The sequence below is a fragment of the Tachysurus fulvidraco genome, chromosome 11 (assembly GCF_022655615.1).
Source record: "Tachysurus fulvidraco isolate hzauxx_2018 chromosome 11, HZAU_PFXX_2.0, whole genome shotgun sequence".
NCBI lineage: Eukaryota > Metazoa > Chordata > Actinopteri > Siluriformes > Bagridae > Tachysurus > Tachysurus fulvidraco.
The window spans coordinates 23,547,479-23,570,296 of NC_062528.1; the positions used below are offsets into that span (position 1 = coordinate 23,547,479).

General features: G+C 38.6%; 1 protein-coding gene across 1 annotated transcript; it reads left to right on the forward strand.

The window, feature by feature from the left end:
• Positions 1-1,714: 1,714 nt before the first annotated feature.
• Positions 1,715-22,541, forward strand: LOC113649115 (tripartite motif-containing protein 16-like). The gene is made up of 6 exons (XM_047820599.1): positions 1,715-2,296; positions 2,562-2,657; positions 2,811-3,044; positions 20,974-21,133; positions 21,485-21,544; positions 21,800-22,541. Exons 1-6 carry the CDS (start codon positions 1,715-1,717, stop codon positions 22,321-22,323), a joined length of 1,656 nt encoding a protein of 551 aa, XP_047676555.1. The 3' UTR covers positions 22,324-22,541.
• The last annotated feature ends 277 nt before the right edge of the window (positions 22,542-22,818 follow it).

Here is a 22,818-nt window from a genome sequence, read left to right on the forward strand (position 1 = left end):
TAGAGTGTAAAAAGGATCCATGCCCAAAATATAAATAAGTACAGAATTTCTGTTGCAGAAGTTTGCATAGTCACCTCAGTATTTGTGATTAGGTCTAATAATTGGTCATAAAAGGTAGCAAAAAAATAATAATTCTCAAATATTTCAGTAAATACTTACATTGATGTGTTTCACTTTTCATCTAAAGTTAATGATGTCATACAGTTTCTGATCCAAGTTGCCTAAAATAGCCAATTTAAAACAGCTATAATAATAATAGGTTAATTGTGCAATATATGTGCTGTTCCATGCAATATATGTGCTGTGCCATGCAATATATGTGCTGTGCCATGCAATATGTGTGCTGTGCCATGCAACATATGTAAAGCACATGTTCGTTATTTTCTAATATACAGCATTTAAACACGTCACTCCCTCCTTCAAACACCTACTAGCACTAATATGTACTGCTCTGCTCATGTCAGCTAAGTGTGTGTCTAACAGCAATAACATAAAACTATGATACCGATAACACTAAGAAAGATAAAAAATTTTAAAAATTAGCGGGTGTTTTTTTTCCTTCTTTAGGCAGCGTTGAACCATTGGTAAGCCCATAGTTAACTTCCCACGAAGTTTACTATTCAGAATTTCCAAAATTAAATACACAAAACTACACAAGTTGCACCAAAATACTATACAATCCATGCAGTATTATTAGCACATTTATTCACATTAAATGTTAAAATTGTGTTTTAGTATGTTACTTAAAAAAGACCTTAACTGTGGGTTAGAGTTGAAAGAAAATGGCGGCCAGAAAACTCCTGTCCTGTTCAGAATCTTAGCAGGAGGTAGATTTAGGGACGGAGCTTAACGGAGTAAAGTTAACACCGCAGAATTTAACTCTGATCATGTTCACTAACACTAGGGGCAGGGGCGTCACTAGGCCAACTCCTGCCCAGCCCCCCTAAAAAATTTTTTGATTAATTATTTCTTGATGCTTCAGTCCCCTTTAAAAACGCATTTGAAGCGGCGACAAGCTGCGTCATGTTTCGGCTCCTCCCCTGAACTGAGTCTGCGTGGATTCAGCGCGTTTTTCAATCCGCAGGGATGCTGAGCAGAGCAAACATCAGAGAGCACAAGGTGTGTGTGCGTTTTTTGATGGATTGCTATGATATGACATCTGCATCGGTGCAGTTCTTGTAATTGCAGTTTACTGAACCAATACACAGTTCGGTTTCTCATCCAATGCGTCTTTGCTGCATTCAACTTCAGCCCTTATCACAGTATACAATCCTACCCTGGGGGCTGAGCCCCCCTAAAATGAAAATGAAGAATCGCCCCTGACAAGGGGGCATCTTTCACTATTTATTGTTGAGTTAACACCTTAAGAGTAAATATAGAATAACACTGCTTGATTAACACTGCTGATTTTACTGTGGACAAAGTAAAAAGTGTCTGAATAGTATTCATTTGATGTTAGTGAGGATTTACTTTATTATTTAAAAAACTAAATCACAGAGGAGCATCTTCAAATAAAAATAAAAAATTCTCTCACCTTTTGTGTAGCTACACTTTATCTTTAATAGCTGAGCTCCTTTTCTCTGTAAAGTCACGCCTACTCTCTAGGTTACACTATAACACACTGAACCAAGAAGTTCATTTCAGAGAAAACAAAACTCACTCACTCACTCACTCACTCACTCACTCCTCTCTCCCTGACTGTGAGTTCGAGAAAATGGCAGAAACCAGTGATCAGGATAACTTCAGCTGTCCAGTGTGTCTGGATCTCCTGAATGATCCAGTGACTACTTCCTGTGGTCACAGTTTCTGTAAGGTGTGTATCAACGGCTGCTGGGATCAGGGGGATGTGAAGGGCATCTACAGCTGTCCTCAGTGTAGAGAGACTTTCACTCCAAGGCCTGTTCTACGCAGGAACAACATGCTAAGTGAAGTGATGGAGAAACTGAAGAAGACCAAACTCCAAGCTGCTTCTCCTGCTCACTGTTACGCTGGACCTGGAGATGTGGAGTGTGATTCCTGCACAGGGAGAAAACACAAAGCAGTCAAGTCCTGTCTGGTTTGTCAGGCCTCATATTGTGAAGATCATCTTAAACCTCACTATCAGTCTCCTGTCTTTAAGAAGCACAAGTTAGTTGAAGCCTGTGAGGAGCTCCAAGAGAAGATCTGCTCTGAACATGACAAACTGATGGAGATCTACTGTCGTACTGACCAAAGCCTCATCTGTTACTTGTGTATGATGGATGAACACAAAGGTCATGATACAGTTTCAGCTAAAGCAGAAAGAACTAAAAATCAGGTGAGAACTGGATATTATTATTCTTTAATATTTGATATTAAATTCTATTTCTAATCTACTGTAATTCATTTGAGTTGCTGTGATTGGTTATAAGACTGTCATTCTGTGTGAAGTGAATTACTATTAAATGTCAAAGGTTCTTCTGGTATGAAGTGTGAAACAGGTTAGACCAGTCAGTGTACTTTATACAGCCAACAGTGTAACAACATTCTTTCAGCATTTTATACCTAAAGTTTACAAAGACCATGTTAAAACTCTGCTAAAGAATGAGTTAAAGGAGGATCAGATAAAATCCCAGCAGAGGATCCAGGAGAAGCAGAAGAAGGTGCAGGAGCTGAAAGAGACTGTGGACATTATTAAGGTGAGGAGGAAACTGAGAGATTCACATAAACACACACATTATAGAGTCACTGTGAGAGAAAGAGTTGATCTTTAAATGGATCTCTGTGTGTGTGTGTGTGTGTGTGTGTGTGTGTGTGTGTGTGTGTGTGTGTGTGTGTGTGTGTGTGTACAGATGCGTTCACAGGCAGCAGTAGATGATAATGAGAGGATCTTTACTGAGATGATCAGCTCCATGGAGAAAAAGCGCTCGATGGTGACGGAGCTGATCAGAGCTCAGGAGAAAGCTGATGTGAGTCGAGCTGAACGACTCCTGAATCAACTGGAGCAGGAGATTGCTGATCTTCAGAGGAGAGTCACTGAGCTGGAGCAGCTTTCACACACACACGATGACATCCACTTCCTCCAGGTAACACTCACTGTCTGATCTACAGAGGGCGCTGTTAATCACAAAGTTTCCTCCTAAAAGCTCATTACAGCGAAAAGAAATGTTCCTGTCTGAGATCACAAGTGTGTCTTTGTTCTGATTCAGTCTGAGATTCATTCGTTCCTCTCGTCCACTTTTCTCCTTCTCTATGATGTGTGTTTCCTCTCTGTAGAGTTTCCCGTCTCTCTGCGTTTCTCCTGGATGTGACGATTCACCCAGCTTCACTGTCAATCAACATCTCTCATTTGATGGAGTGAGGAAATCTCTCTCAGATCTGAAAACATGGGTCGAACAAATCTGTGAGGAGGAATTCAACAAAATCAGACCAGAAGGTGAACAAACAAACATTGTTTCTGTATCACAGTAAAAGAGCCATAAAATTCATCTAACAGAAATAAGAAGTAAGCAGGAACAAGACTGCAGAAAATCACACAGTATTAGCATCAGTCTTGTAAATGACATCAAGATCAATTTAGCAGACAAACAAAGTAACAAATCTTACATTTGTGGAGAAAATCGTAGCTGATGAATAAATTGAGATGGTGACGTTGTTGACGTCTGAAATAAACGTGAGGAAGCAAATTTTTCACATTCACACTTTAAACTGTTTCCACATCATTTTTCTGTCTCCATTTTGTCTCTATGTCTCCAAAGCTGCAGCAGTTCAGATGATTTTACCTTCAGATACAAAGAGCAGAGAAGATTTTCTTCAGTGTAGGTTTTACACACAAACATACACACACACACTCACACACACACACACACACACACACACACACACACACACACACACACACAGAGAGAGAGAGAGAGAGAGAGAGAGAGAGAGAGAGAGAGAGAGAGAGAGAGAGAGAGAGAGAGAGAGAGAGAGAGAGAGAGTTAAAATGTCTGTATTGTTGCTCTAAATCTGATTCATGTTTATAGAGCTGCATTAGGAGGACAGAAACACAGACAGGTGTCTCATACACACTTATTATAAATCCTGTGATTAACATCTAACGTGGATATTTTATTACTGTAGATTTCTGTTATCTGACTCTGGATCCAAACACAGCACATCATCAACTCATTCTGTCTGAGAAGAACAGAGTGGTGACATGGAATGAGACACGACAGCGATACTCTGATCATCCAGAAAGATTTGACTTCTATAATCAGGTGTTGTGTAAGGAGAGTGTGTGTGGACGCTGTTACTGGGAGGTGGAGTGGAACGGTGATGTGTTCATATCAGTGTCATATAAAGAGATCAGCAGGAAAGGAGATGGTATTGAGTGTGTGTTTGGACACAACAGTCAGTCCTGGAGTCTGGAGTCTTTTTCTTCCTCTGCCTCTTTCTGTCACAACAGCATTTATACTGAGCTCAGTGATCTATCATCCTCCAGAATAGGAGTGTATGTGGATCACAGTGCAGGAACTCTTTCCTTCTACAGCGTCTCTGACACCATGAGGCTCATCCACAAAGTCCACACCACATTCACTCAGCCTCTATACACTGGATTCTGGATAGATAATAAGTCATCTGTGAGGATTTGTGATCCAAAATAAAATGTTAGTAAAAGTGTTTATAAAAACTATAAGTGAGGTGTGAGATTTAATTTGTCCCTGAGCTACACTGGACATTTTGTGTGCAGAAACTGGAACAGTAATGAATGCAGAATGTAGAAACAGACTATTTAACTGTATGCACTATTAGGATGGGTTTATTATAGTTGATATAAAAATGTTCAATGTCTCCTCAGAAATAATAAACTTTACTCAAACTGTTCTCTTTCTGTGCTGCTTGCTGATGGAAACACACCACCAAACTGAAGAGTCGTTTTTGCGATCTTAAAATGCTTTCTTTCTTTCTTTCTTTCTTTCTTTCTTTCTTTTTTCTTTACTCCTGAAAGTAACAGTACTTTTTTGTTCATTCTATTGAAAAGGTCAATAATCGATTGATGAGTTTCTATGAAATAGTAATGTCACAAATGTACAATTTTTTTTTTTTTTATGATTCATTGTTACATTGTTAGCATACACTACTGTATATATTGTGACGGTTATAATCTATCTGAATAGGTATGTAAAATTTTCTTTATTATTATTATTATTATTATTATTATTATTATTATTATTATTATTATTGCTACTACAAATCTATTTATTTATTAAGCCAGGTACCCTACACCTATGATATGCTCAAGGCGCTTACCTGATTATTTCATTGTAATCTGCTACCACCTTCTTTTAATGCCTGCAGGATTTCACCTATACATGAAAATTAAATTAATAGGTTTAATAAAATACTGTTCTTCCACATTCACCTCTGATATTATAAAACTAGAATAGTTCTTAATTACTAACTACAAATTACATCTTCAACAAGTCTAATTAGATTAATGTAATAATTTCTATCTCTAGAAAGTATTGTTCTACTTACTAAATTGGTCTTCTTACTTATTAATTACTTTCTAAATCCCAAATCGACCTCAACCACTTGAACAATAAGGAGAGACAAGAAACTGCACTTCTAATGAAACGAACAAACGAACACGAGCTGATGCTCCTTCAGATTATTTTATTCTTCTGACTTCAGGTACCAAAACATACACACGTGACTCTGGATGTCATTGTATCAGATGACCAGTAGATGTCGTCATAACCTCATATAAGCTTGACATATACAATATGTTACATGTACCATTTCTTATATCAATCTTTATATCACTCTTTATATCAGTCTTTGAAGGCACTGCGAATCTCAGCTAATGGAGTGAAACTTAAACGAAAAAGGAGAAAACACAGAGTATAAGTTTTGCTCTTATGCTTTAGTGCTTTAAAATAAAGTGCATTGATCATAAACATCTCACATACAAAAACCGTTGAAACTTCACGAACATTACTATTTTATAGAAACTCTTCATCAATCGTTTATTGACCTTTTCAATAGAATGAACAAAAAAGCACTGAGTTACTTTCAGGAGTAAAGAAAAAAGAAAGAAAGAAAACATTTTAAGATCGCAAAAAAGACTCTTCAGTTTGGTGAATCGGATCCAAACGTTCAAGATATGTTTTGAGCCGAATCAAAGAATCGACACTACAATATTTTTTCCGGAAGCCTTCATAACATATTACGATGTTATACCTTTTTTAAATCACAGCCCAGAAAAATTCCCCTGTTTAACCACATAAACGACTCCACAGGTTCCAAAACATTCAAGAACCGTTTTGATAAACGGATTCAAAGAATCGATTCATTCCCAAACGACACACCAACAGTATTTACTTCAGTTTATGAAAAGCGTCCCAAACGAGGCCCATGTTGTATTTTAAAACTGCATTAGAACATGAACTGAAGTTTAAGTACAAATAAAATAAGTTCACAATATGGAAAATATCATTGTTTCATGGTGTTTTTCTCTCTCACAGGAGCGCATGCTTGTCACTTGAACAAAGTCACGTGACTCCTGCTCTGTACTGCGACTGCGCAGAAGACTGAACTGAGAGGAAATACAGTTTATTAATGTGCTTGCTAAAGCACATTCTTATTCTCTTGCATACTTATTATTATTATTATTATTATTATTATTATTATTATTATTATTATTATTATTATTCTGCATCTTCTTCCGGACACTTTTTCGGCGCGTAACTTGTCCCACAGCTTTTGTCCTAGACCCATAAATGAGGTGTCAAATCGACCGGCTCATTGAGGAGAGGTGTGCTATCTATTTTGTAAGCGATCAGAATTCCAGAATTCCCAGTATGGAAGTACAAAGGGGTGTTTTTTCCCCATAGACTCTAATGGGGAATCTCTCTGTAGATGTGCTAACATCCGAAAGAGGGCAGCAGACACCAGTGAATCTGTGTAAAGGTCTTTAATTAAAGCTTGTTGCTATATTTCACAGTGAGCTTCAGTTTCATTTCATATATATATATTGTGGGATCGCCCCCTATTTTCATGATTTTCGTTCGATTCGGTCTACAAATCTGACGGCTCAGTGTATTTTTTTAAGCCTCCTAGGACAAGTGAGAGCCGAAAACAAAGGACGGAAGTGCTGTGTGTTTCGGTCAGAAACGCATTTTGGATTAAAGCGTTTTGGATTAAAAGGCTTACATATTCCAGTTCCTTAGACTCTTGGGGATTTTTCACAAGCATTTGTTTTGGAAAATATTACCCCAGTGACGAAAGGTAAGTGCCGCCTATTTCCGGTGACTATCAACTTGGATTAAATTAGTATGATGGCTATAAATCATATTATGCTTTGTGTGTGGGCTTAATAAAATCCCGAGAGTCTAAGCTTTCAAACAATATAACATTTAACCGTGTATTTAATGCTTAAACCTAATGGTCGCGTGCCTTGTACAGCACGGCGGTCACATATGTTGTTTCTGCCATTTGTATAACTTTTTGTTATTAGTGTAGTTTTTATAATTTTTTATTTCACTTTAAACTAATGTCCTTTTAAGAACAGCAACAGCTCTTTTAAGAGCCATCCATTAATTAAAATCAAGCGCATTTTTTTTTTGTCTCCTCACATTACATAATTATTTTTTGACATGATATGACACGTATATCACAAAGAATGATAAGAATGACTTTATAATAAAGGTTCATTAGTTGACATTAGTTACCACATTACTTAACATGAACTAATAATGAACTGCACTTCTACAGCATTTATTCATTTTGTTCATGTTAATTTCAACATTTACTAATACATTATTAACACCGTGTTAACATTACTTAATATACTGTGAACTAACATGAACAAAGAATAAACTTTATTTTAACAAAGATTACTAAATACAATAATAAATGTTAGTTAATACATTACATTTGAACTAATGATCCTTATTGTAACGTGATTATATTTTTTCCCAGTAAAATCACTGATTGATGCTTTAGTTCAAGATCTTCATGGCGCTTGTTTCAGGAAAAGATAAATGGATTTTCAGGTGTGCTCTTTTGTTGCAGGTGAGAAACTAGTCTGCAAATATAACCATGGTAACTGTGCAGCCATACCCTAGCAACTATGTAGTGCACCTTACGAACCATATTGCAATATGAAGAAGCCATATCTCAGTTACACAACATAAAACACTCAGCACGATGAGGGGAACTGACGTCACGTGTAGCCCCGCCCCCAAAATAAGCGAAATCAAAAATTTAGCACAACATGGACATGTCATATATCAAAACACTCAGCACGATGAAGAGAACTGACGTCACGTGCAAGCACATTCACATTTTCTTTAGGAAATGTACTGTTCTAGTTAGTTTATTCCTCCACTTCTGAAGTCTGTCACCATATTATAAAGGATTGAGGAAGGAGTCTGAATAATTCCAGAGTGCACTGTATGTTAAATGGACTGTTAAGCAGAAAATTGTTAAAGATATAAGATAATAAAGGTCTTTCACACACAGTAGGTTGTGTTTCCATCAGCAAGGGGCACAGAAAGACAGAGCAGTTTGAGTAAAGTTTATTATTTCTGAGTAGACATTGAACATCTTTATATCAACTATAATAAATCCATCCTATTAGTTCATACAGTTAAATAGTCTGTTTCTATATTCTGCCAGTGTTGTATAAAGTATTAGAAAGCAATAAAGTAAAAGTACAATATCGTATTAGAAAAAGACTTTGGTAGAAGTGAAAGTCGCCTTTTATAATATTACTCAAGTAAAAGTCCTAAAGTATCTGATATTTACTGTACTTAAGTATCAAACGGAATTTTCTGATATTTAATTTAAGTATTGAAGTAAAAGTAAAAAGTAAAATTTCAGTGATTTTCGGTAGGCATAAGAGGCGCTTCATCCGGTAGGAAGAATCTTTAATTCTAATGTACAGAAACATTTCTTGCAAATACGGCCACGGGTGTATAATGTTATCTTCTTCACCCTGTTCACCAATTTCACCTATACTACATGTCATTCTGTTACACTGTGGAGATTATGTCACTAAAACAAATACCTCGCATGTGAAAATATGCCTGGCAATAAAGCTGATTCTGATTCTGATTCACCACTATCGCCAGGTGGTTGTCTACGACATGCGGCTCTTATGTTCATATCGAAGTTTGTATTTATGTCTTTTTATTGTGCGTGTTCGCTTCGCTTGAGTTCAATACGGTATTTTCGTCAAACGAGCATGTGAGTGGGATGAAAATACCTCAAAGTTTCCCAGTAGTAGCAGGATCATTTGAGTAAACAATTTGTGTCAAGTTCGCTCTCAAAATGTCAGGGAAAAAACATGTTCCTGTGTGCCCATGTGTATGATGTGGCTCTTTGTGGTAACACAGTAAAAAATGTGGCTCTTGGTCTCTGACAGGTTTGCCACCCCTGGTCTACGGTAACGGGAGGTCCTCCAGCAGGTGCTTCCACGGCGGTTTCAGTTGTGTTTCCGCATCCTTTTGGCAACATTTCGCTGAAATAGAGCGTGCGGTGCTGCGTAATGCAATCTAGGGGCAGTGATTCGCCAAACCTTCCTTATTACAGTCGCACACATTTCTGCTCATTTTATTTTGTAGTAAGAGTAACGAAAATGCTTATTGGAAATATAACGGAGTAAAAGTATACATTTTATCTAGGAAATGCAGTGGAGTAAAAGTGAAAGTTGACATAAATTTAAATAGCGGAGTAAAGTACAGATATGCGAAATTTCTACTTAAGTACGGTAACAAAGTATTTGTACTCCGTTACATTACTACACTGCATTCTGCATTCATTACTGTTTCAGTTTCTGAATTTTTTCAAAATGTCCAGTGTAGCTCAGGGACAAATTAAATCTCACACCTCACTTATAGTTTTTATAAACACTTTTACTAACATTTTATTTTGGATCACAAAACCACACAGATGAGTTAACCCATCCAGAACCCAGCGTATAGAGGCTGAGTGAATGTGGTGTGGACTCTGTGGAGGAGCCTCATGGTGTCAGAGACGCTGTAGAAGGACAGAGTTCCTGCACTGTGATCCACATACACTCCTATTCTGGAGAATGATGGACCTCGGATCTTAGTCTTAACGTCACCATCTCAATTTATTCATCAGCTACGATTTTCTCCACAAATGTAAGATTTGTACTTCGTTTGTCTGCTAAATTGATCTTGATGTCATTTACAAGACTGATGCTAATACTGTGTGATTTTCTGCAGTCTTGTTCCTGCTTACTTCTTATTTCTGTTAGATGAATTTTATGGCTCTTTTTACTGTGATACAGAAACAATGTTTGTTTGTTCACCTTGTGGTCTGATTTTGTTGAATTCCTCCTCACAGATTTGTTCGACTCGTTTTTTCAGATCTGAGAGAGATTTCCTCACTCCATCAAATGAGAGATGTTGATTGACAGTGAAGCTGGGTGAGTCGTCACATCCAGGAGAAACCCAGAGAGACGGGAAACTCTACAGAGAGGAAACACATCATAGAGAAGGAGAAAAGTGGACGAGAGGAACGAATGAATCTCAGACTGAATCAGAACAAAGACACACTTGTGATCTCAGACAGGAACATTTCTTGTTGCTGTAATGAGCTTTTAGGAGGAAACTTTGTGAGGAACAGCGCCCTCTGTAGATCAGACAGTGAGTGTTACCTGGAGGAAGTGGATATCATCGTGTGTGTGTGAAAGCTGCTCCAGCTCAGTGACTCTCCTCTGAAGATCAGTAATCTCCTGCTCCAGTTGATTCAGGAGTCGTTCAGCTCGACTCACTTCATCTTTCTCCTGAGCTCTGATCAGCTCCGTCACCTCCGAGAACATGGAGTTGATCATCTCAGTAAAAATCCTCTCACTGTCATCTACTGCTGCCTGTGAACGTATCTGTAAGGACACACACACACACACACACACACACACACACACACACACACACACACACACACACAGAGAGAGAGAGAGAGAGAGAGAGAGAGAGAGAGAGAGAGAGAGAGAGAGAGAGAGAGAGAGAGAGAGAGAGAGAGAGAGAGTTATCCATTTAAAGATCAACTCTTTCTCTCACAGTGACTCTATAATGTGTGTGTTTATGTGAATCTCTCAGTTTCCTCCTCACCTTAATAATGTCCACAGTCTGTTTCAGCTCCTGCACCTTCTTCTGCTTCTCCTGGATCCTCTGATGGGATTTTATCTGATCCTCCTTTAACTCATTCTGAGACCAAATACAACATGTTTAATTAATAGAAATAAAACTAAAATACAAAGAATTGCCGGTGTAATTAATTAAGAAACTACAATCACACTCATTAGCCTCAAAAAGTTTTTAATTTGAACTTTAGTGTGTGTGCATATATAAATATAAAGTAAATATAAATATCTCTTAATGAAGCTTCAACACTTTTAGAAGTAAAACAAAATCGACTTTGAAATCAGAATAAAGTGGCACATGACTGTGTTAAATATCATCATCATCATCATCATCATCATCATCATCATCATCATCATCATCCTCGTCATGCCGTTGGCTGTTTAAAGTACACTGACTGGTCTGAACTGTTTCACACATCTTTACAAAACACATTTTGACTTTTAATAAAAATCCGCCTTACACTGAATGACAGTCATATAACCAATCAGATCACCTCAATAGAAATTAGATTAGAAATAGAATTTTTAGAAATTGACTTAAAAAAGAATAATAATATCCAGTTCTCACCTGATTTTTAGTTCTTTCTGCTTTAGCTGAAACTGTATCATGACCTTTGTGTTCTTCGATCATACACAAGTAACAGATGAGGCTTTGGTCAGTACAACAGTAGATCTCCATCAGTTTGTCATGTTCAGAGCAGATCTTCTCTTGGAGCTCCTCACAGCCTTCAACTACAGATCTACAGAATTACAGAAACTGTGACCACAGGAAGTAGTCACTGGATCATTCAGGAGATCCAGACACACTGGACAACTGAACTGATGCACAGAAAAATGATCTACTGAAATACTGGCCTCTTCCATTTTCCTGCACTGAGAGAGAGAGAGTGTGTGTGTGTGTGTGTGTGTGTGAGAGAGAGAGAGAGAGAGAGAGAGAGAGAGAGAGAGAGAGAGAGAGAGAGAGAGAGAGAGAGAGAGAGAGAGAGAGAGAGTTCGGTCATTAGTTCGGTCGTTCGTTAAGTTTCGTTTTCTAAGTTTTGTGTTATAATGTAACAGAGAGAGAAGCTGCGGCTTTGAAAAGGAGCTCAGACTTTTTTAATGTAAAGAATCTCCTCTGTGATTTAAGTCTTTATTAATTAAAATGATTTTTTCATGTATTTGAATAAGCTAAATCATCACATTATATTTATAATATTATAATATAAAACAACTGAAACCGCCATGGAAGCACCTTTTTACTCAGTACATTACATCTCGTCTCGTATAGTATACAATCCACGAGCTGCTGCTCCTTCACATAATTGTATTCTTTTGTTATTTTTATCCAATACAGTCTCATTGTCAGCTTTTCATGCTCATTCACATAGTTTTATTCTTCTGACTTCAGTAACAAAACATACACACGTGACTCTGGATGTCATTGTATTAGATGACCACTAGATGTCCGCATAACCTGATATATGTATAACATACAATATGTTACATCCCCTTCTTAAATGCTATTTACGCATAACTAATAGGGTATTTCAGATGAATGTTTATAACATAAAAAATGGGTCGATATTGCATAACTTAATTTGTCATATGTTGATATAACCAACTTAAATTTACAGCAATAAGTGGAAAGTTTTACGTAATCAACAAATGTTTAATACAAAGCACAATCTTTTTATTGCAGTTACTTTGTTTAAATGCTATTTACTGCATAACTTAAAGGGTATTTCAGATGAATGTTTATAACTTATAAAAAATGGGTCGATATTGCATAAATTAACCCTTTTGACTGCTTATAAACAATTAAGTATATATGATAGCCTTTTTTTCACTTTTTTTGTCTAACTTGTTTACAACATAACATATATTTTGCAAAAGATTTTGTAATATTTGGTATAATAAACCTCATTAATAATCAAAAATTATTATTTTCCCTTATGAGAATCAATTCATAAATACATTTATATTTAAATATATATATATATAATATATATATATATATATATATATATATATATATATATATATATATATATATATATATATATATATATATAGCCTAAATATATTTTTTGATTATTATTATTATTAATAATAATAATAATAATAATAATAATAATAATAATAATAATAATAATAATAATAATAATAATAATAATAGTAAATTGAATAACATGGTTTAGACTTGTTAAGTACAAATTTACAGAACATTGATCAATACAGAACACAGCAGTGTCTTAATGAAATTAAAATTAGCCAGTATTTGTGCACCTGTAAATGGACAAAATGAATGCAATACAGAAGGCAATGCAAATAAATGATTTTAGAGATATTTCTATAAATATCTCTAAAATAAATGATTAAAGTATCTTAATAAAATCTCTTAATGTCACTTATGTTATGGTATGCCTAACTCGAACTGTGATTTCCTTTATATTTTACATTGCTATTATTTGATGTAAATGTAGGCAACATATAATAATAATAAGAAGAAGAACAAATGTTAATTTAAAAAATCCCATAGCCAACGGTGTTTTATACGTCTTTATAATTATATTTTATTCTAGATGTTTTCTCACAATTCTGATGTAATGTGAAGTAAAATAAAAAATGTAAAATTTTTAAATGTCAATTAATAATATAAACATATTATACAATCTTAAAAAACCATTGAGTGTTTAAGAGAAACAGGGTTCTTATGCGCCACCTGGTGGATATTCTGTGATTGCTAATCCTTCTAATGTTGTAGAGAAGAAACCGACATGAGCAAGTCACATTAGCAACATGAGAGGAAAAGGACAGTTGATTGTCCATGGTTACCCCAAGGTTGTGAGCTACGGTTGAAGGGGAGATCAGATCGTTGTGCAAGGATATAGCAAGATCATGACCTGGGGATGAATCACCTGGGATGAACAGCAGTTCAGTTTTGCTAGAATTGAGCTTTAACTGATGAGCAGACAGCCATGATGAATTTTCTGCCAGACATGCTGAGATCCGGTCAGAAGCTGTAGCATCAGAGGGTGGGAAAGAGAAGATAAGTTGTTTATCATCAGCATAGCAGTGGTACAGTAAGAGAACCCATGTGAGGAAATAACTTCACCAAGAGAGTGAGTATACAGTGATTAATGAAGAGGACCAAGTACTAACCCCTGTGGAACACCAGTGGAGAGTCTGCGTGGAGCAGATGTCACTCCCCTCCATGTTACCTGATATGAGCGTCCTTCCAGGTAGGAAGCAAACCAAGCTGATTCACAAATCCGAAGACTCCTGTGGGTGGACAAGAGAGTCTTGTGGTTGACCATATCAAACGCTGCTGAAAGGTCAAGTAGGATAAGGACGGATGACAGTTTGGCTGATCTAGCAGCATGTAGTTTCTCAGAGACATCCAAAAGGGCTGTCTCTGTGTAATGAGCTGCTTTAAAGCCAGACTTGTTGGGGTCTTGGAGGTTGTACTGGGAGATATATAGACAGTTGATCATAGACAATGCGTTCAAGAATTTTCGAAACAAGAGAAGTGATACAGGTCTGTAGTTACTGATGTCTGATGGAACCAGAGCAGGTTTCTTTAGGATGGGAATAACCCTTGCTCTCTTGAAAGTAGTTGGTATCTGACCAGATGCTATGGATCTATTGATGATAGTGGAAATGAAGGGCAGAAGGTCTTGCGAGATGGTCTGGAGCATAGTGGAAGGGAGTGGGTCCAATGGACAGGTGGTAGGATTGCAAGTTGTATGGATGAGTTGTAAAATCTCTTCTGCTGCTACAGAGAAATGCGACAACAAAGGTGTAGGAGATCCATACTCTGAGATGTAAGTGCAGTCAGGGCTGAATTGAAGGTAGAAAGAAGCAAAGACTTCTGCAGTCAGGGAGGATGAAGAAGGTGGAGCCGGGGGGTTGAGCAGAGAAGAGATGATGTTGTGGAATTTCCGAGGGTCATGTGAGGAAGCTTCAAGCTTTTCCTTGTAGAAGGAAGTTTTGGCAGAAGTCACATCTGAGGAGAACTTGGCAAGGAGTGTTCAGTAAGAATAAAGGTCTGCATCAAGTTATGATTTCTTCCACTTTCTCTCTGATGATCTTAGCTCTCTTCGATTGTTGCGCAGCACATCTGAAAGCCAAGAAGCAGAACAAGAACTTTTCTTGGGTTTAGTGAACATAGAGCAGAGGAAGGCCATAGTTGAGGAAAACGATGAGAGAAACGTATCTGTGGCCGAGTCCAAGGGTAGTGAGGAAAAAGACTCAGGATCAGGAAGGTAAGAAAAAGGGTAGTGAGGAAAAAGACTCAGGATCAGGAAGGTAAGAAAGAGTGCCAGAAGCTACAGAAGAAGGGGAGACAGATTGAAGGTTGTGGCGGGTAAGAGCAAGGGGGTGAGAGGTAGTTTTATGTAGGATTGGTGATGGTGAAGGATACCAGGTGATGATCAGTGACATGTAGTGGGGTAGCAGTCACGTCTGTAGCTGGAGGAGGACGGGTGAAAACCAGGTCCAGGACATTGCCTCCTTTGTGTGTGGGGATGTAGCTGTTGAGTGTCAGGGTGAATGAGTCGAGAAGAGACAAAAGGGAAAAAGAATGTAGCTTGTAAGAGGGGAGGTTGAAGTCACCAAGCACTGTCGGGGGGGAGCTATCGGAAGGGAAAGCACTAAGCAGTGTGTCCATTTCTTCCAGGAAGTCTCCTAGGGGACCAGGAGGGTGGTAAACAACAATGATAACAAGGTTGTTTGGAGAGGTAACTGAAATGGTATGGAACTCAAAAGAAGAGATAGTTAAATGAGACAAGAGGAGAGGTGTAAAGCACCATTTCCTTGACAACAATAAACCTGTACCACCACCCCTGCCTGTTTCTCATGGTGAATGAGAGAAAGCATAGGCAGAGGATAAAGCAGCTGGTGTAGCAGTGTTCTGTGGGGATATCCAGGTTTCTGTTAGAGCAAGAAAATCAAAGGAGTAATGGGAAGTTAAAGCAGAGATAAAATCAGCTTTTTTCACAGCAGACTGGCAATTCCAGAGCCCACCTACCACCACTGTTTGAGACTTACACAACAGAGGAGGGTAGATGAGGTTACTGGGATTGTGACCTCTGCTCTGTGGATGAGAGCATCTGCAAGAGTAGGACTTGAGTACAGAGATGAGTTTAAGGCACATATTTGCAGTCAAACAAGAGTGAGAATTAAGGTATGGTAGAATATATCAAAACAGTGCTAGACACTAATGTTACAATGTGAGAGAGAGATACATAGAAACCGCTACAAACACTAGACAATATACTCAAATGTAGACAGTTAAAGCATTTAGCAGGTGCCCTTATCCAGAGCAACTTACATTTTATCTCATTTTTATACAACTGAGCAATTGAGGGTTAAGGGTCTTGCTCAGAGGCCCAGCAGTGGCAGCTTGGTGGACGTAATCAAACTCACAATCTTCCAATTGGTAGCCCAACACCTTTACCACTAGACTACCACATCCCACAAGTGTGTTGGTGCTGGTGATGCTGTTCATCACCTGGTCACTCAGCACCAGCTCCATCACCAAGAAAGACCAGCAGCATATCTACTTCTTATGAAGGCTGAGGAAAGCCCATCTCCCTTCACGCACCCTGACTAGTTTTTACAGCGAAACCATTGAGATCATCCTGAGCAGCTGCATCACTGTCTGGTATGGGAACTGCACCATCTCTGATCACGCATTGGATAATGAGGACAGCTGAGAAGATCATTTGAGGCTCACTTCCCTCTATCATGGACATTTACACCACAATCAGTTTTTTTTCACAAGTCATCAGACTCCTAAATAACTGAACTCACTTGCACCGAAAACAATAGACACACACACACACACACACACACACACACACACACACACACACACACACACACACACACACACACACACACACACACACACACAAATACACTCAACTGTAGAGACGGCACTGATCTACATCCATGTCTACAGCACCCATTTCAAACTGTTTACATGATGTTCTGCACACTGGTTTTGCTCTTTGCACATTCTGTCTTTTACATTTCAGTCAATTGTTGTTTTGCACAATTCATTACAATACCTCATAAGTGTTCATTAAAGTATTATGCACATGTACTATAGAATGTATAGTATGTACTCTGGTCTGCACTGCTTTTGTGTATTGCCTTGTAGTGTTTTGTATTGTTTGTGTGCACAGTCTTCTGTTTCACACTGTGTACATCAGGTTGTACAAATGCACTTTATGTGTCTAGGACTAACTTACTTTGTCTTATCTATCACATTAACTTATCTCTGTCCTTGTTTTATGTAGCTCCATAGTCCTGGAGAAACGTTGTCTCATTTCACTGTGTACTGTGTCAGATATATATGGTCAAATAACAATAAAAGCTTCTTGACTTGACCTGATTTTGGATCCGACTGGCTCGCTCCACCATACCTGATGACTGTGGATGGTAAGGAATGTGGAAAAGCCAATTGATCTTTAACTCTTTACACAGAAGCTGAGTGACTTTAGATGTAAATGGAGTTTCCTTGTCAGAATCAATTCCTACAGGGATTATTCTAGGAATTATCTCAGTAGTTAACTTCTGTACCACAACTCTAGCATTTTCCTTACTACATGGGAAGGCTTCTACCCATCTGGAGAACTTATCAACCATTACCAAAAGGTATCTGAAAGGACCCTGTCTAGGCATGTGTGTGAAATCGATCTGCCATTATTGAAAGGGAGTGTCAGGCATGGGAAGGTGTTGATGTGTGGCACCTGATTTTGAAATGTTGTTCTGCACATATTAAACATCCATCTAATATTCTATTCACGTCTGTGTGTAAGTGGAAAATACAAAAAAACTCAGATAAGTCCTGTAACACCCATCTTCGTCCGCGAAGGGAGATCCATGTCAGGTAGAACAGCACTGATCATGGTGTTAACCGAGACCATGGCTGGAGATAGGTTTGGGGGAAGTGGGCATGTGGCCGCAGCCTGTTTAGCCATTCGGTCAGCGAAACTGTTCCCTCGAACTTCATCAGTGTCACCAGAGGAATGCGCCCTAGTTTTAACAATGGCCACAGAACGAGGCAGATGACAGGCAGTGATTAAATCCTGCACTAAAGAGGCATGAGAGATAGGCTTGCCGTCAGCTGCAGTGAAACCACGAGATTGCCAGATGCGGCCAAAAACATGAGCTACTCCGAAGGCATAACGAGAGTCAGTGTAAATAGTGACGTCAGCGTCCTCAACGAGAACACAGGCACGAGTGAGTGCGAAGAGTTCAGCTGCCTGCGCAGAGGAAAAAGGGAGAGAAAAAGATTCAAGAACAGTGTTAGGTAACCGACAAACAGCATAACCACAAAGATAAAGATAAACACCATTACTACGTTTGGAGCAAGAGCCATCTACAAAGAGGACATCACCTGTCTGTAGGGGAACGGAGGAGAGGTCAGGGCGGATGCTAGTGGCATTGACTATTTCAGTCAATCATGATCAGAGCCAAGATATTTCTAAAAATAATCATGATCAGAGTCAAAACTTAAATCACAGAGGAGATTCTTTACATTAAAAACAATTCTCTCTCCTGTTGTGTAACTTCACTTTATCTTAAAAGTCTGAGCTCCTTTTCTCTGTCAAGCCGCACCTTCTCTCTGCATTTACATTTGCATTTACATTTACCTTCTCTCTGTTACACTATAACACACTGAACCAGGAAGTTCATTTCAGAGAAAACAAAACTTATAGAACTCTCTCTCTCTCTCTCTCTCTCTCTCTCTCTCTCTCTCTCTCTCTCTCTGTGTGAGTGCAGGAAAATGGCAGAGGCCAGTATTTCAGTAGATTTTTCTGTGCATCAGTTTAGCTGTACAGTGTGTCAGGATCTCCTGAATGATCCAGTGACTACTTCCTGTGGTTACAGTTTCTGTAAGGTGTGTATTAATGCTCACTGGGATCAGGAGGATGTGAAGGGCGTCTACAGCTGTCCTCAGTGTAGAGAGACTTTCACTCCAAGGCCTGTTCTACGCAGGAACAACATGCTGGCTGAAGTGGTGGAGAAACTGAGGAAGACCGAACTCCAAGCTGCTTCTGCTGCTCACTGTTATGCTGGACCTGGAGATGCGGAGTGTGATTCCTGCACTGGGCGAAAACGCAAAGCTGTTAATTCCTGTCTGGGTTGTCAGGCCTCCTATTGTGAAGATCATCTTAAACCTCACTATCAGTCTCCTGCCTTTAAGAAGCACAAGTTAGTTGAAGCCTGTGCAGAGCTCCAAGAGAAGATCTGCTCTGAACATGACAAACTGATGGAAATCTACTGTCGTACTGACCAAAGCCTCATCTGTTACTTGTGTATGATGGAAGAACACAAAGGTCATGATACAGTTTCAGCTAAAGCAGAAAGAACTAAAAAACAGGTGAGAACTGGATATTATTTTTATTTTTTGTTAATTTCTACAAATTCTATTTCTAATCTAATTTCTATTGAGGCGATCTGATTGGTTATATGACTGTCATTCAGTGTAAGGTGGATTTTTATTAAAAGTCAAAGTCTGTTTTGTAAAGATGTGTAAACACCTCAGACCGGTCAGTGTACTTTATACAGCCAACGGCATAACAATGATGATGATGATGATGAGGAGGATGATAATGATGAAGATATATTACACGGTCTGTGTAAAGACTGGTTCAAAGTCTGTCTTGTTTTACTTCTAAAAGTGTTGAAGCTTCTTTAAGGCAATTTTTTTTATTCTAATACAGTTTATTTGTATTGTGCTTTTAACAATTCATATTGTCTCAAAGAAACTTTAGCGAAGTATGGAAACAGAAGAAAGAGCAAAAAAACACCTTCAACTAAACGAGTGAGTGATAGTGATTGTGGAAATGTAAAAAGAACCCTGAGCTGGAGATCTGGGAAGCTTCTGCTCATAGTTTGGTCTAGATATATTTGTCCTGATCCAGGTTGAGGAGCCTCTGGTGGTAACCAGGAGAGTTCACCCTGGTGGGACTCCACATCATCACAGGGCACCATGTTAAGAGCAGTCTGATATAAAGAGATCAGCAGGAAAGGAGAGGGTGATGAGTGCGATGATGTGTGCTGGGGACAATGATTGTAGTTTCTTATTTAATTACAGCTACAATTCTTTGTATTTTATTTTATTTTTTTTTTCTATTAATTAAACATGTTGTATTTGGTCTCAGAATGAGTTAAAGGAGGATCAGATAAAATCCCAGCAGAGGATCCAGGAGAAACAGAAGAAGGTGCAGGAGCTGAAACAGACTGTGGACATTATTAAGGTGAGGAGGAAACTGAGAGATTCACATAAACACACACATTATAGAGTCACTGTGAGAGAAAGAGTTTACAGTAACTTTAAATGGATCTCTGTGTGTGTGTGTGTGTGTGTGTGTGTGTGTGTGTGTGTGTGTGTGTGTGTGTGTGTGTGTGTGTGTGTGTGTGTGTGTGTCCTTACAGATGCGTTCACAGGCAGCAGTAGATGACAGTGAGAGGATCTTTACTGAGATGATCAGATCTATAGAGAAAAAGTGCTCGGAAGTGACAGAGCTGATCAGAGCTCAGGAGAAAGCTGATGTGAGTCGAGCTGAACGACTCCTGAATCAACTGGAGCAGAAGATTACTGATCTTCAGAGGAGAGTCACTGGGCTGGAGCAGCTTTCACACACACACGATGACATCCACTTCCTCCAGGTAACACTCACTGTCTGATCTACAGAGGGCGCTGTTCCTCACAAAGTTTCCTCCTAAAAGCTCATTACAGCAACAAGAAATGTTCCTGTCTGAGATCACAAGTGTGTCTTTGTTCTGATTCAGTCTGAGATTCATTCGTTCCTCTCGTCCACTTTTCACCTTCTCTATGATGTGTTTCCTCTCTGTAGAGTTTCCCGTCTCTCTGTGTTTCTCCTGGATGTGACGACTCACCCAGCTTCACTGTCAGTCAACATCTCTCATTTGATGGAGTGAGGAAATCTCTCTCAGATCTGAAAAATCTAGTCGAACAAATCTGTGAGGAGGAATTCAACAAAATCAGACCACAAGGTGAACAAACGAACATTGTTTCTGTATCACAGTAAAAAGAGTCATAAAATTCATCTAACAGAAATAAGAAGTAAGCAGGAACAAGACTGCAGAAAATCACACAGTATTAGCATCAGTCTTGTAAATGACATCAAGATCAATTTAGCAGACAAACAAAGTACAAATCTTACATTTGTGGAGAAAATCGTAGCTGACACAGCCTAGCAAGGCATAGCATAACGCAACAATAAATTGAGATGGTGACGTTGTTGACGTCTGAAATAAACGTGAGGAAGCAAATTTTTCACATTCACACTATAAACTGTTTCCATGTCATTTTTCTGTCTCCATTTTGTCTCTGTGTTTCCAAAGCTGCAGCAGTTCAGATTATTTTACCTTCAGATCCAAAGAGCAGAGAAGATTTTCTGCAGTGTAGGTTTTACACACACACACACACACACACACACACACACACACACACACACACACACACACACACACACACACACACACACACACACACACACACACACACACACAGAGTTAAAATATTTGTATTGTTGCTCTAAATTTGATCCATGTTTATAGAGCTACATTAGGAGGATAGAAACACAGACAGGTGTCTCATACACACTTATTATAAATCCTGTGATTAACATCTAACATGTCGACATTTTATTACTGTAGATTTCTGTTATCTGACTCTGGATCCAAAAACAGCACATCCTGAACTCATTCTGTCTGAGGAGAACAGAGTGGTGACATGGAGTAAGACACGACAGCGATACTCTGATCATCCAGAGAGATTTGACTCCTGGACTCAGGTGTTTTGTAAGGAGAGTGTGTGTGGACGCTGTTACTGGGAGGTGGAGAGGAGCAGTGATGTGGACATATCAGTGTCATATAAAGAGATCAGCAGAAAAGGACGGGGTGATGAGTGTGTGTTTGGATACAACAGTCAGTCCTGGAGTCTCGAGTTTTCTTCTTCCTTTGTCTCTTTCTATCACAACAACATTATGACTAAGCTCCGAGGTCCATCATCCTCCAGAATAGGAGTGTATGTGGATCACAGTGCAGGAACTCTGTCCTTCTACAGCGTCTCTGACACCATGAGGCTCCTCCACAGAGTCCACACCACATTCACTCAGCCTCTATACGCTGGGTTCTGGATGGGTTATAACTCATCTGTGAGGTTTTGTGATCCAAAATAAAAAGTTAGTAAAAGTGTTTATAAAAACTATAAGTGAGGTGTGAGATTTAATTTGTCCCTGAGCTACACTGGACATTTTGTGTGCAGAAACTGGAACAGTAATGAATGCAGAATGTAGAAACAGACTATTTAACTGTATGCACTATTAGGATGGGTTTATTATAGTTGATATAAAAATGTTCAATGTCTCCTCAGAAATAATAAACTTTACTCAAACTGCTCTGTCTTTCTGTGCTGCTTGCTGGTGGAAACACAACCTACTGTGTGTGAAAGACCTTTATTATCTTATATCTTTTACAATTTTCTGCTTAACTTACAACAACGACAAGCCATGGTTCACTGCAAAACTCAGCCAGCTCCGTCAGGCCAAAGTGGATGCTCACAGTATTGGGGACAGAGTCTTGTTCAAACAGGCCAAATACACATTGAAAAAAGGAGATCAGAGTGGCAAGGAAGAATTATTCCGAAAAGCTACGGGATCAGCTTTCTTCTAACG

What these genes read in the sequence shown, in the direction of transcription:
- LOC113649115 (XM_047820599.1), top strand. Translation starts at nt 1,715, where the DNA reads ATGGCAGAAACCAGTGATCAGGATAACTTCAGCTGTCCAGTGTGTCTG. An exon ending in CAGAAAGAACTAAAAATCAG is followed by an intron (nt 2,297 to 2,561) that starts GTGAGAACTGGA and finishes ACTCTGCTAAAG; the next exon opens with AATGAGTTAAAGGAGGATCA. An exon ending in AGACTGTGGACATTATTAAG is followed by an intron (nt 2,658 to 2,810) that starts GTGAGGAGGAAA and finishes GTGTGTGTACAG; the next exon opens with ATGCGTTCACAGGCAGCAGT.